Genomic DNA, 15,529 nt, shown 5'->3' on the forward strand with positions numbered 1-15,529 from the left:
CACTATAATGTACTAACACTAATAAAATCTAAATTATATTTACTACTTGATTATGCACTCTATATCATATACTTAGTCAATCGCAACTATAAAAATAGATTGTTGATTATCGAAATCTATCTATTATATAAAGTTTTAGGACGTATATAATATTTAATTTTAAGATGTGTATGTATATTAAATAGTTTACGTAATATACCTCATATGTTACTTGATTTACTCAAGGATTTACCGTGGACACATACAATTTGCAGATAGGTAGGTAATAAGTGAAACTTACAGTTTAAAAGGAAACATAATCTTTATTCATAACTAAACTGATCTCTTGTTGTCATGGAAACCGCGTCGAGGCTTACTAGCGCCATCACGGCAGCCCGCCTTAACTATCTTTCACCCCTGTCTGCTTCAAAGTTCGCAATCTTACCGAAAGATGTCGCTTCTAAGATTTATTGAATTTGCTGCAGTTAATTCAACGATATTGAATAATTTGAATCGCTTGTAGTTAAATTAAAAATTAATCTAATATTGCCTTACTGAAGAAGATTTTGTATAATGCAGACAGCATTGGTACTTTTTATGTACCTACTTCAGCTCCCAAGCAACTTGATTTGTAAACTTTTTCGGTTGAGATAAGGCAGTAAAATTACAGAATAAGAAGCATTACATGAGTCCTCCAGAATGGCAACAAATAGGTTGTGTCGCGGGCGTCACATGATAAGTTTATGTCTCTAGAGCTAATCTTACTTCATTGGTATGCAATCAAAATAAGCATTAAAAATACATTTAATCAATAAAAAAAATGACACACACTACCATTTATTAGACACACACACACACACGCATATATACTTTTTGTTTACCGTTAAAGACTGTGGTCAAATTGAGAATAGATTAATGTTGTTTGTCTTTAATAGGTATTATATGTTTAAAGTTTTAATGAATGTTAAATTAATTATGGTATAATTTTCACAATTGGGCAGTCGCTAATATTAATTGTTATAGCAAATGGCCTATTGAAGAATATTGACAAAAATAATTCGCCTTTTGATTGTCCTATTTTGCTCCTAGGCGTATTCCATAACCTATAATGTTATGTATAATGTATGTTAACTTTTTAAATGAACTTACTTAACAAACAGATAGTTTTCACCTCGTTACAAATAAAGAAAACGAAATTCAAATAAGATAATTATTAAAAATTAATCTCAGATAGAACTATCTTCTCATTAATAATTAAATAATACCCGGGAAAACTCCGGAAGAGAATCGAATAACTTTAGTCAAACTATTAGTAATTTAACGAATAAAATTGGTTAAGTAGTGAAGCTGAGTGCTGAATTGCGACCTCGGGCGATATGAAATTCATCGTACTTGGAAGGTCATAAAGTGTCCATAAAACTGATTTAGTGCAGTTGAGATTTAGCATAGAGATATTGTAATGGAGGAAGTTAAAATTTTACACTTTTAAATCGTCATGAGTTTGTATGAAATGGGAACGTCGGTTGGCGTCGGTAGTAAAGTTTTGTATCTAAATACATTATTGTTGTATTAGTTTTTAAAAACTAAGATAACGAAGATTCTAATTCAGACTGTATATTATTACTATACCTTATGTTTCTGAACAGATTTTGATACCAATTTTAGTCATTTATATTTTAATGTTTTTCCTACTTTATTGGTCTCATACTAATTTTCTAATGATATAATTTTTTGTCTGTGAAATAATATGTTACATTAAATATTGCATTATAAATTCAAAAAGATTTATTATAGCTTGTTTGTTAGAGTGAGAGTTAAGCGTTTACTATACCTTACATCGTATTCGATCGATCGATTTAAGTATATATAGTATATATTTACTTATTATTATTTATCTGTTGTTGTTCATCTGTGTGTAATTTAGTAAAAATCTCTCCAGCATATAAAATAATGCATAGGAATTTTACTCAGCAATTTTTAACAAAAATGTATAAATAAAGTTGGCTTAACTTAATAAATTATAATTTGAAATATAAACTCAGTCTCATTATCCGCATTATAAATGCACAAATCGTCGTCTAAAAGGACAAAAAACTTGTAAAAACATTTTATGGTCTGATCATTTTTGAGTCAAAAGAAAAGTCAAAAATATTTCTATCGTTCGTTAGTTCTCTTTTCAACTTCAAGTGAGACGTGACAAATGCTCAACCATGAAATTGTTAAGGAAAGAAAAAGGTTTTCTTATCTGAAGGCTTAAGCTTTGATCCTCCATTAAATACAGGTAATCTTTATCAGAATTAATCACTTTTTAATCGCCCTAATTTACCTGTAGTACTGAATTGGAAAATAACTTCTTTTTACGATTCTATAAAATTGCTTTCTTTTGTAGGAAATGTAGGTGGCGTGCAATTGAAAAGGTTTTTGTGTTTAGATTGACATTACATTTTACAGTTGTTAAAGCTTGCATACAGGAACTAAAACAATTTTACATATTAACGTTTACCGAAGTCTTAAGTAAGACTAACATGTTCTTGTAAACTAAAAATAATATAACTGTTTATTACCCAGGTCTATCTAAAACAAAAATTATAGAAAAAGTGGCACGATATCATACCCATGAAATGGCAGCGCATGTCCGTAACGTAATCTCGGAAGTTCTGTTCATGTAGATATGTAGGCGACGGTCATGCTTACCATCATATTAGAGTTAATAATTCCATAAAAAACGATTACATAAAAAAAGATATGTTTTTAATACCATCTTTATAAGGTGATTGTGAAGTTTATTTACTATATACGGAAAAGAATATCAATATAGTATGTTAATGTTAGCAATACTGTATTTATTTATCACAATTACTTAACGTAAAAATCTTTTTGTTCCACGCATTTGTTTTTTCGCACAAAGTATAAATTTAAACTAATGGTAAGACCACAGATTACCTAATGGTTACAAAGTGAAACGTTATTTCTTAGTTAGCACTGCTTTTGTTTCAGGTGTAAGGACTAGAAGAAGTAAAACAAGATGGCGGCCTTCGTAGCCAAACAAATGGTGGGAAATAAGCTGAGCGCTGTAAAAGGTACGTAGAAATATAAAGAAAAAAATTATTTTCAATTTAATTGTAATTCTTTATTATCAACTCTACACTTTAGGAAAGCATTTCTTAATATTTTGTTTGTTAGATGTTTCACTATGACATTATTTATATTATGTTCAGTATGACCTTAAAGATCTTTCTCAAATTATAAGAATATTTTGATAAATCATGGTTTAATCCTAAAATAGACATAAAACCATGACTTTATTATTCAAAAAGGCAATGAGAACATGTATTAATGACTATCATCTATTTGATTACGTAATTACCTACTGCCATAACATAATCATAAAATAAACCGATATTCCATGTGTCCTTCATAACTCATTGCTAGTTACTTGACAATCATTTATTGATTCAATATCAATAGTAGATATTTATTGAATTAAACATTCAATAAGGTAATATATTTCAAAACTGAACAACATGTTGGCTATAACAAAATAATTGAGTTTTATTTTACACCTGTAATATAATGACAATTCATTAGTTGTGCAGATAAAACAAATATTGTTTTGCTGCGGTTTCCAATTATTATAGAAGACGTGGAATAATTAAACAAAAGTGTTTCGGTAAATTTATATCAAAATATTAGAACTTAATTGTAAGTAGGTATATAGCTGTTACTCACTACTTCACCTACTTTTAGGTTATGTTTAGAAATGAATGGTAGCTGTAGCTCATACTTGTGATACAATTTATCTTAACATAAAGTTTTATCAAAATCTGTTCAAGCCATTTACTATTGAAAAAATAAGAACCAGACAAACATATGTTCTGACTATATAATATTAATGAAAATAAATCATATACCAATGAAGCAATAGTCAGATATCAAAACATTATATACCTACATATTTTATTCAAAAAATATTTGATTCGTAAAAATATTCATAAAGGTACATACATAAAGGTACAACATATTTTTAGGTGAAATAGTTTCGTTATTACTACCTAAGCAATCTTTATAATATATCATTGTACAAACGAACGATACTCCAGCATTTTAATTCAAAACCAACACTTTTTAAATTGCTCGTAAGTCGGCTATAACAAGGGCGTGAGTTGCGACGATTTGGCCAATCAACCAAGTATGATACTTCGTAATATTGTGATTTATCTTATCGAAAATCCAAAGGCAGAGGTCGGAAAACAGTGGTTTGGGGAATGGTAACCTTTGTGGTTTTACGCCTGTTTTTAAATGTAAACTACCCATTATTTGATGCCGGCAGCACTTTGAAATATTTAATCATTATCCTATACATAATTATTTTTAAACTATTTTTTAATTAGGTCACATCTCAAATAGATTAGTTATTAATTTTATTACCAGTAAAGTAAAGAGTGCTCTTTTTTTTAAAGCTCCAACATCTAGAATGACTGCTTATGTAATAGGTATTTCTGCTAAATACAAAATCCAAATTTAATGAAGAATATTATTATATATATTTAAATATATGAGTTAATAATTCTAAAATAAATTCTACGTTTGGAACATTTAACAGATCTCTAAATTATCTTAAAAATATCGTTACCTTAATAGTAGATTATTTTGTAACGCCGCTATACTTATATTAAAATCATCTCTTAACAAATTTTTAATAAGTACGAAACGTGAACATCGTACAGTTATTATGGAACAGTAAATTCATTCTCATTATTCTCATTCATTATAATGAATATTCTTCACTATAAAAATAAGTAACTGAATATATTATACAAGCCTTGATCATAATAAGAGATATCGGCGTAGATACCTAAGTAAAAATATTTCCATTATATTGGCACAAAGAGTTCTCAGCAAATAAATTGGAATCAACTAAGTGTGATACCCACGCAGAAGGAGGGTTCCGTAGTAAGTATACGCATTTTTAGGCATAACAGTCTATTATGTTTTTCTTCATAATTACTGCAGATAATTGTAATCTATCACATCATATCATCATAGGTGTTGAAAAACTTTAGTTTACTTTTACCAGATATACAACAAAATATACAGTTTAATCAAACGTTGTACTCTATCTTTTACGTCTTAATCGGTAATTTAAAATGTGAATTTTTATGATAAATTTCAAAAGATAAGACAATTTATTTGTATGAATATATTTTGGTTTCAAATATAAATAAAAAAATTAAGGGAGACATAGGTTTACATAATATCCTATTTTATTACTTACGGGTCAATATTATATGGTATGTATTAATTTTCAATCATATTCGTGATACCAAAGGCATGATTGAATGGGAAACATCAATTGATACAAATTTTCATATTTTATAATGTTATTAAAATTTCAACCACCCTTATTACAAGTTAGTTCTAATCAATTCTTGAAGACTTCTTGCTAGTGATAAAAACTGTCTCGCCGATAGAGTCTAAAACTATTTACAAGTAGGTGACCCCCGAGACTTCGTATGTATCACATTTATCATTATATTTCGTCCAATTTACATTATATATTTTAAAATTATAAGTTATGTTGTATAAGCTATAATACTTGTAAAGATTCATCAAAACCCATTAAGTACAATTTTTACGTGAAAAAGTAACAAATATCCATCCATCCATACTCACATTTTCACGTTTATAATATTAAGAATATTTTGTAGATACTATTATTCACCATTTATCACGTTGACAACAGTATCCGTGCTGAAGCTTTCATAATTGGACCCTAAAAGCAGCCATTTTAAATCCCCCACCATCTCATCCCCTGCTAAGCGTTTAGCTGTAAATTTCCCAGGGGCACTGGGTTTAATTCTGGAACGGTTACAGTAATACTAATGTGACGTCGTAATTAATATTTTTCACAATTTTATTCGGTTTTTAGGAAAAACAATATTTTGTTCCACTTTATATTTCTTTTTAAATGTAATATTTACATAAACTGTATGTTTGTTTGTTACCTTTTTACGGCTGAACGGCTCTTATGAAATTTGCGTGATTGATATCTTTTTATAATTTAAAAAAAAACCCAATTGAAATCGTATTATACAGCTAGCATACCCATATGAAAATTTACAATGCCTCATTTAAGTCTCTTTAAAAACATATATAAACATACATAATGTTTTATGTAATGAAAATAATATGAATGAAACAATAGATTATTATAAAATAATTGAAATATAAAAGATTGAAATATAAAAGAAGTTTAAGAACACAACAGACATGACAGGCGGCTCTATACAGCGAATGGTAAATATATTAGTCTCAGGACTACAACTTGATTTATGAAACGAAACTAAGTGCAAATAAGATTTCGCAACAACACACACTCCATCTGTATAAAATATATTCTAAAATTCATAACACTGCATTGAGGATTCCATTTAATGAGTTTTGAGTCGAAATTGTTGTTATTAAAAAAAGAAAATCAGTCATTTCATAAACACATTTATTTTACAATTTTTATTTTTAAACTTATTTGTAATTAGGTATTTACATCTATTAAATTTAATTAACAATTCACGAATACATGAATGTAATATAAGTAGGTATAATTATTATTTAATCTAGTGGGTACTTAATATAGTTAAATGAATAATTAGCATTTCGTACACTACATATAAATTCTATTCTTCTTAGCACGAAAATTCATTTATTTCAGTTGGAAGCACTTGTTACATATTATTTTATTATTTAACTATCACAATAACGGTATATTATTTAATTAAAATAAATATTCCACATTCTTCTCAATATAAATATATTTATTTAGTAAGAGTAATTATTTCAATAAAAATATTAATACGACAAGACTCATACCAATTACGTGTAAATATTGAATGCTCATTAATTTTAGTATTAAATTTCAATATTCATTTTAATTTATAAACTAGCATACGATATTAATATTAAATTACGTTAAGCTTTCATATTCATGCATTATGTTTTTAATAAATAACGACTACTATAGTCGCATCGATTAAACTTTACTATAATTTTAGCAACTACATGAATAATGATTGAGTCTTAAATTTAATGGAGAGAATGTAAATTTATTTTAAATGAAAAAAACAATTGAAAATTAAATTACGACCAGTTCTATTTTAAATTAACAAGATAATCAATAAAATAGTAAGTTATTATAAATACATAATAAACTAGATTTGTAGTAAATTGCGTTATTTCTTTCCATTTCCACGACTTCTTGTATAACCTTATGCTGTGAATGTCTAATGCTATGTGATTGATTGAATTTGCATTTCAAATTCATTAGTTACAATTCCAGTAGAATCTAGCGGTTTACGATCATAGCTTCCAGTTATTATACAAACGAATTTATAATAAAGAAATTCGGTTGGATCATAGCTTTGTATATTAAAGCCTTGCATTCAATTAGCTGGCAACAAAATACTTATGTACAGGGTTGTCGTAAAGGATATATCAAGCCAAAAAGTTCAATTCAATTCAATTTTGAATTTTATAAAATCTGTTTTATGAAAATTATTACCATACCTTGCTACTATATATAAATTTAAATAAATATGAGACCTATATACCCTATCTATTTATATATATATATTATAATATAAATAAATTTGAGAGAATGCCACCCAACTTTGCTCTTTTTAAATTGAATTCAGCTTGAAAACTCGACATCCATTGAATACTCCTTATTGTGAAACAAACTTATTAACACTTTTTTTCTAATCCCACCGTTCGTATCTGGACTATATCCAGCTCTCTCGCACTCAGTTACATATGCTCTTTTTATTTTTTCACAAGAATCCGGGATTAGGTTTTGCTTCCTTTTTTTACACCTCCTATTTTGATCATTATTACGTCGTATGAATGTATCTTCGTTGCTGTTGTGTTCAGATAATGGAGAATGGAATAGCTTTTTGCTAATTGGACGTACATTCGGTTTCCTTATTGGCGACTGTGTTTCCATCTGAAAATATAGAATTGTTATTTTTTATCGATTATAATGTAACGATGCACCCGCCTGCGGTAACGGTTTACGCTGGCGGGGCACCAGTAGTAGATAATAACATGAACATGAGATCAGGTCAGGTAGTCCATCTTGTTAAATGGTAATTTACCAAGATGACTCGCTGGAGGAACCCCTTGGTGGTCAACCTGACATGGTATATTACTAGCAATGGTGTTATTAGTCCACATTATAAACAATCCCCTTCCGCCCTTTATAGGGCAGTATTTTTCGAACACAATTATTTGTGTTCGAAAAATACCATGTTCAAAGAATAACAACATATTATATCAAAGAATGTAATTGTACTGAAAAGAGTAAAGTTTATACCAAGGTTTACAACATTCTTTTGTTTTTTAATTAGAAATACCTAATTATCGAGTAATAAACAACATCGACTAAATGTAATACGAATTCGTGCAAATCTATATTATTATGCGTAGGTATTCATTAGCGAAAGCATGTTATGAATTTCTTAGAGGCTGTTCATGTATATTCTAGATTATAGATTGGTCCAGATTATTAATATCAAATAGCTAAGATATTATTGTAAATTTATATTGTTAGATGATTTGTACAGAATATTCCTATCCATAATTCTACAAAGTATTTATTACTCGATAAACCGTATTGTTTCTAATTAAACATAATTTTAACCCAATATGAATAACAATTTTATGTAAACTATAGTATACCTACATTTAGACAATATTTGTTAGGAAGACTTTATGAAAAATATTGAACTCACCGCTTCACAGTCCGAAGTAAACTCTATAGAGTCATTCATTATATTATTTGTAATTAATACTGTTAATGTCTCCCTAGTAATAGTGTTCACTGGTGTCGAGAAAGCGCTGGTTGCCATTTTTTTTGTGTAGCAGGTAGATTTTACAACTGGTTCCAACACACGCGTGTATTCGATAAGAAGGTCTGTTTTTAACTGGTAGTGGTTGACTATGCTTGGATACGGGATGATGACTGGTGTGGTCAGTTTTTATCGTTATAGGGAGGGACGTAATGGATAATATCGATGTTTGTCAAATTCATAAAAAATATTATAATCAGAATTTACTCATATATGATCGCATAATATGTACGTTACGTTACATTACGCAAACTAAGTGTAGTTTAGTTTTCCATATATGTAGCTATTTATATATAGGTACTTATAGATTACGGTTACATCAGAATTAATTTAAAAAATATAGTGAAAAGCCGGTGTTCTTTTCGGTATGTAGTATTGAGGGTCTTATGCTAGAGGGTCTTATGCTAGATGCTAGCGCATAGGTTGATCCGTTGTTGCTACTGTTGATGACCATTGAATACCATAACAGCTTGTTTTTTTGTATAATACATAAATACAATCTTATTCATTAATATAATATGTCATTCGGATTACATATATCTGTAACAGATTATACTATTGAAATACTATATCCTGAGTTAATAAATATAACAAACACATGGTTTGTTTTATTTAAAACTATAGCGATAGTCTTCCTGTTTTTTTTTCTCAAATATCCTCTAAAAACATGTAATAAATATAAAAATAAACATTTTGTTCTATGGCAATAAAATTATATCAATTGTCTGCGTAAGAAAAGTCTCAAATAAAATATGACATAACTAACTACTCATATTTAGTCGATAAATATTTATCGATGTATACTAAAATTAGCACTTGGCAGTCTCTTTTATAGATAAGTACTTACAATGCTACCTGTAGAGGGATCGGCTGGTGTAACTTTAGCTTTGTTATTTGGTCCATTCTGCTCTCTCGAACATAACGGTAGGCAAGTATTCCGTGAAATAGGATAATAAAGCTATATATAGGCATTTAAAAAATGCTGTGAATTTATTATTTTCGTTTCCTGGCATTATTTTTATTTTTATTTTAATACATATTTGTTACCAAAATAATAAATAGTAGAAGTAACGTTATAAGTTATAATATATATAAATATAAAGCTATAAGTCGTTTAACTTACTGAGATGGGTATTACAAGTTATGTATTTTATTAATATTAGTAGTTGTTGATTTTCATTAAAAGAAAATATTCAATACCAATTATAATTAGATCAGATTATTTTATTATAATTTTATTAAAAGTTCATATCGAGATAAAACAAGAAACTATCAAAAGGACTTTATTCACTCATATACCTGTCTATCTTCAGATCAAATTCTTTGCAGAGTAATTTGTAGATTTTCTATACATAAAATAAAGGACTAAACAAGGACCAAATGCCTCGTTCGTTCGTTCGTTCGTATACAATTCTCCTAGTCTGAATATTAAAATGCACATATAAAGTTAAATTCATAGTTTTGATAAATTAAAGTTCCTCAATTTTATTATTGGAATTTGAATAAACTCACTAAGTTCATTATAATGGTGTATTCCACTACACAACACTATTTATTTACAACTACTATTTATGTAGTAAAAAACAAATATAATCGTGGTCATACTTACCCAAAATATTTATTATTATTAAAACACTTTTAATAAAAATTACACGACATTACAGTAAGAATACACAATGTAAAATTAAAATCGTATTTCATTTACCACTAACAACCGGCGATAAATACCATTGTCAAGAAATTCATAAAATTATAATTTCATTATTACTCCATTCAGTATTATTAAACATCTAAATAAAACATTTTACTAATGGAAGTAAAAATTATGAGTACAAAAATTATTATAAAATGTCAAATTAAATTTTCTATGCATAGTATTATGTCATCATCATCTTTTTTATATTCTCCTATGTCTGGCTACTTCGTCTACATTCGTAAATTGTGAAAAAAAATCATTTTCTAATCCTCGGAGATCAATCTTGGTGTTACTTTGTAGTAAACTTTCTACAGATCTAGACTTTTTCTTTTCTTTACAAGTAAAATTATCCACAGCTATTAAAGGCGAATACGAAAATGTTTTATTCATATTCCAAGATTTTTTCTTGTGTTTCAAATTAAAAGATTTAAAAAATTCAGCACAATTGTTATTCAATTTTGGTATTTTTGGCGATGTATTCTCTTTTTTGCTTTTCATAGTAATATTATTTTCATCAGTTTTAGTTAAAGTAGATAATTCCTTATTATTTCCTTCACTACTATCATAAGTTACTGGAGTAGATTCTAAAAAGTCGTAAGTTTTTGGGTATTTGTGTACGATATTCAATTCGCTTTCCAGCATTTTTCTTTTAATATAAGTTGTTATATTGTACACTGTGTACTGTAAGCCGCATTTCTTTGCATGGTCTTTAAACTCAATAAGGAACTTCTTGAGAGGTATCATTTGGGTTTTGCAATACTGCCTAATGATCATGCTAGCGTCTATAACTTCACCGGCTGTGACGCCATTTTGTCTAGGTAGTTCATTGAAACCTTCCAGTTTAAAAACGCATTGCTCGTTTTTAATTGTTTCTAACTTCTTAATGTGTGACAGCTGGACATGTGCATTTGAATATAGGTTTGGGAATAGTTCTTTTTGATATATTGAAATGGGAGGTGGATTTGTGAACATATGGAATTCATGATGTCTACTCTGTGCCCGCAATTCGGGTGATAGCGTGTCTTCCTAAAAAGTAAATAATTATTGGTTTCGATTAAAATCATAATAAAAATTGTTAGCAAAACAGTAAACTTAGATTTTATCTTCAAATGATTATATAGACAGCTGCTACATCATTATTTTAAACTTTCATGTATATATATTTTTTTAATGTGTCATTCATGTTGATATCTTATTTAATTTTAGTAAAATACAATAATAATGTGCAAATCAAATGGTGATGGTAATATAGTAGATTATTATAGTATTTATTTGTATAAAAAATATTATTTGTGTTATTTTTATGTAATTGGAATTATAAACCATCTGACGATGGTAACTGGCAACATTTGTCTACATATATGAATAACAACACAGAAAACGTTATCATATAACCCCTTTCGTAACAGTCATTTGTCCGGGATAAACTATAAAACTACTTAACTAGTTTCTATGAAATTTGATTCACTATATGCAATTTGGCCTAACTTAAAAGATAAGGTAGTTTTTATCCTAATAATTATGTATACTATATTCCTAATAATGAGGATAGGAAGAAACAACGTTAGCTTAGTCAGTTAGTAGTTGATTATATTGATTATAATTATATACATACCTCTAACAAAAGACTACAGGATACGTAGACTTGACACTTTAGTACTTCTAACGTATAAACGGGTATCACACCACGCTCATAACATGATTACGTAATGTCTGTGGTGCCTATCGTATGTGTGCGCCTTATCATTTTTACTGTTATTTTGTTTAATAATTATTTACACAAAAAAGGACTTAATATTTAATAAATAATAGAAAATACTTTACCATAGCTTCCAAGTAATGGTAGTAATTGCAGACATCTTGGAATTTATTCTTTTGCCCACAATACAGCCACACAATGAAGGCGCGTCTGACCGTCACGTTAGAGTAAGCTAGTGACGGAGGCTCCAACAATGTATGTACATCGTTATAGATAACGTCCAAGGATGGATTCAAAGAAGTCATTACGGCTTATTCTGAAAAACGATTGCCGTGTCATCTTAATCGAACCAGTAGGTATTATATTGTTTTAATTTTGTATCCAATATAAACAATCTAACATCATGTAAATAACAATTGACCCCTGATAGTAGGTGGCATTGGTTTTCTATATAATATTTGAAAAATACTTTTAAACATTAATTACTGCTTACAAGAGGCTAATCATCTTAACCCTCTAGGGTTGTTGCCCCCGGAGTGGAGGCAGGAACAAAAAGGTTTACCCTAGGTTCTAACCTACATCCTCTTCAAAGGATGCGAATAAACCTGTCTGTACGTTGTACATTTTGTGATTTGCCTTTCCTGGGGACTAAGATGTCTTTCCTCTTTACACTGTAGTTATTGTAATACAATGTTATTCGTATAATATGCAATTAAGCGCAATATATGTTATATATTAGATTCTCTATAGGGTACAGAAATATAGATAAGTTAGTATGATAAATAACGACTTGAGAATTAAGTCTTTGCGCTGTGAAGAAGGTGATAACTCAACAGGCAGGCAGACAGTTTTACATTTTTAAGGACATTAATCATAATATTCAAAGATATTAAAATTTAGTTACAATTTATTCCTATTGCAACTATATTATTTTAAGACCTAAATCAATTTAATTATAATAATAGACATCTGTCAATTCTTATATAGTACTATTGTATTCTTTATTTCTTATATATTAATTATATTAACAAAAACAATAATAATTCCAGTTTAAGAAAAGTATTACTTTATGTATTGACTATAACATATCATATCAATAATGAATATAACACATTAACCTATAATTTTGCTAATTACCTACCAACCTCAATTAAAACCAATTAAAATTTAAACACTTACCTTTAACAGTTACAAAATCAAAAGATACACTTAATATCCTTCAATCGAGTTCGTCACAAATATAAACGCAAAATAATTACATACGTAATTTTATGTACAATTATTTTGTAATAATTAAATGTACATTGTAAAATAATGAAATTCCAGTTGAACGTATTGTCTCGAGCAATGCTCGTCGTCAATTAACGAACCTTTTTGAATTTATAGAATAATGCCTCAAGACTACCCTACATTAATTATAACTTTTCTTTTTTAATTCTACCCTTTAAAAGAACATGATGTTGATCATTCAAAAATTAGACTATATTTCTATTAACTTGATTTCCCGTTTTACGTGTTTAGTTCATAAAAATAATGACATTTTTTATTAATAAATAGCAATAATGTTTGTTAAAAAATTACCTAGTACTAATTACTATACCATTAACTAATTTATTTGGTTACGTCAATTTACTTATTCAAATCAAATCTTCAATTTATATTTTTATAATGTCTTGTAGTTTAAATATCAGACAATCTTAAATATAATATTTTTAGTTCAATTTATTTCAAATTATTAAAGTACATGTTTTGAAAATTGATCTATCATCTTTACAGAAACGATTCTGTTTACTTTAAAATTAAAGATAAATATAAAATTAATTAAAGTACAATGTAATGACAATATTTACACTGTCTTTGGTGTACCTGATGGTGATTTTAAGAAACAAGTTCATGCGCACCTCCTTTCATTACAAGATGTCTCCCCCATTGAATGGTTTTTTTAATCAATAAAGTTAATAACTATGACACACAATACAAATTTATATTATTATTATGGTATGATGTAAATTTAACATATTGGGTGTATCAGTGGTAGTTATCAGATAGAATTAATTATCTATGGCTATTATGTTACTTTATTTGTAAAGTTACATTGAATAGTATTTTATATTAAAGGATGAGTAGGTCTGTATACAAATAAAACAAGGTATAACATTTGACGAATTCGTCATTAACTGTATTTCATTACTTTAGTAAATATTCAAAACAGCATATATTTTATGTTGTTCAAATAGAAATACAGTTAAATATAAAGGCATCTGTGAACAAGACCACAACCTACACGAAGTATAGTACGTGTATATTATTATTAATACAATGTATTTTATAATTATGAATTTTATGTATAATAACGAAAACCCTTCTAGATACATATTAGCTGGATTTGTTAATCACATTAAAAAAACTGATTGAAAATCACAAATTCAGTGGCTAAATAGGTATTTGTTTCACAAATTAATCGGACAATGTATTTTATACAATTCAGAGATGGTCTAGAATTTATAGTTGTGGTCTCGGTATCTTAAAATATAACACTCTTAATTTTAAATTTAAATTTAAGGAAACAGTAAACATATATAAAAAAATTAGACGAGTACCTACAGCATGGCGACAATGTAACTAGGTACTTATATAATTTAACATTCTCTGTGTTATATGTATCTCTTATCATAAAATTTTGAATTAATAAAAATATTTAATGAAGTTATTGAAGCCCATATTTTTTCGTGCATTTTTATCGCTTATTTTAGGTTGCTCTTATAAAAATTCGCAAAGCAGATTAACCAATGCGGACCACTAATAAGGATTAAATGTACATAAATACCCGCTTAATATTGGCAATTCTTTTTTTTTATTTATACATAGATATAAAATTATATAATTGAGATTAGATTTTTAGATTTTTTCAATTTTAGACATCACAACAATCTTAAATATTTCTGTATATTTTCTTAAACAAAGCTTCAACTGCAACATTAATTACGTACAATAGTTTCCTTTAATTTCTTACCATTACGACATATCGATAGATACCATTACTATTGTTGAATAATCAATATAAAATAATTATCATAATATGATAATATTTTTATTTACGTCATGGTTTGTACAGGAAATTACAAAATTACAAATACTTCAATTACCATTGACAAGCACCTACTTAGTTAGGAGATTTCAATAAAATAGTACTCTACACGATATGATTAAAACATAATTAAATAGGTTAACATAATTAGATTCTGAAAGGGGTTC

General features: G+C 27.8%; 2 protein-coding genes across 2 annotated transcripts in view; one reads left to right on the forward strand and one right to left on the reverse strand.

The window, feature by feature from the left end:
• Nucleotides 1-15,529, forward strand: part of LOC131841284 (complexin) — a 251,693-nt gene that overhangs the window by 152,712 nt on the left and 83,452 nt on the right. Inside the window, exon 2 of the mRNA XM_059189592.1 lies at nucleotides 2,977-3,059. Coding sequence (XP_059045575.1) covers nucleotides 3,005-3,059 — 55 coding nt within the window. The 5' untranslated portion in view covers nucleotides 2,977-3,004. The remainder of the gene's footprint in view (nucleotides 1-2,976; nucleotides 3,060-15,529) is intronic.
• On the reverse strand, nucleotides 7,192-8,943 carry LOC131841283 (uncharacterized). Its single transcript, XM_059189590.1, has 2 exons — nucleotides 8,763-8,943; nucleotides 7,192-7,975 (listed from the first exon to the last, which is right to left on the reverse strand). Exons 1-2 carry the CDS (start codon nucleotides 8,877-8,879, stop codon nucleotides 7,664-7,666), a joined length of 429 nt encoding a protein of 142 aa, XP_059045573.1. The 5' UTR covers nucleotides 8,880-8,943; the 3' UTR covers nucleotides 7,192-7,663.

The sequence above is a fragment of the Achroia grisella genome, unplaced genomic scaffold (assembly GCF_030625045.1).
Source record: "Achroia grisella isolate CSIRO2021 unplaced genomic scaffold, CSIRO_AGI_Agris_v1 utg1576, whole genome shotgun sequence".
NCBI classification, from domain to species: domain Eukaryota; kingdom Metazoa; phylum Arthropoda; class Insecta; order Lepidoptera; family Pyralidae; genus Achroia; species Achroia grisella.

What these genes read in the sequence shown, in the direction of transcription:
- LOC131841283 (XM_059189590.1), bottom strand. Translation starts at nt 8,879, where the DNA reads ATGGCAACCAGCGCTTTCTCGACACCAGTGAACACTATTACTAGGGAG. An exon ending in TTACTTCGGACTGTGAAGCG is followed by an intron (nt 7,976 to 8,762) that starts GTGAGTTCAATA and finishes CTATATTTTCAG; the next exon opens with ATGGAAACACAGTCGCCAAT.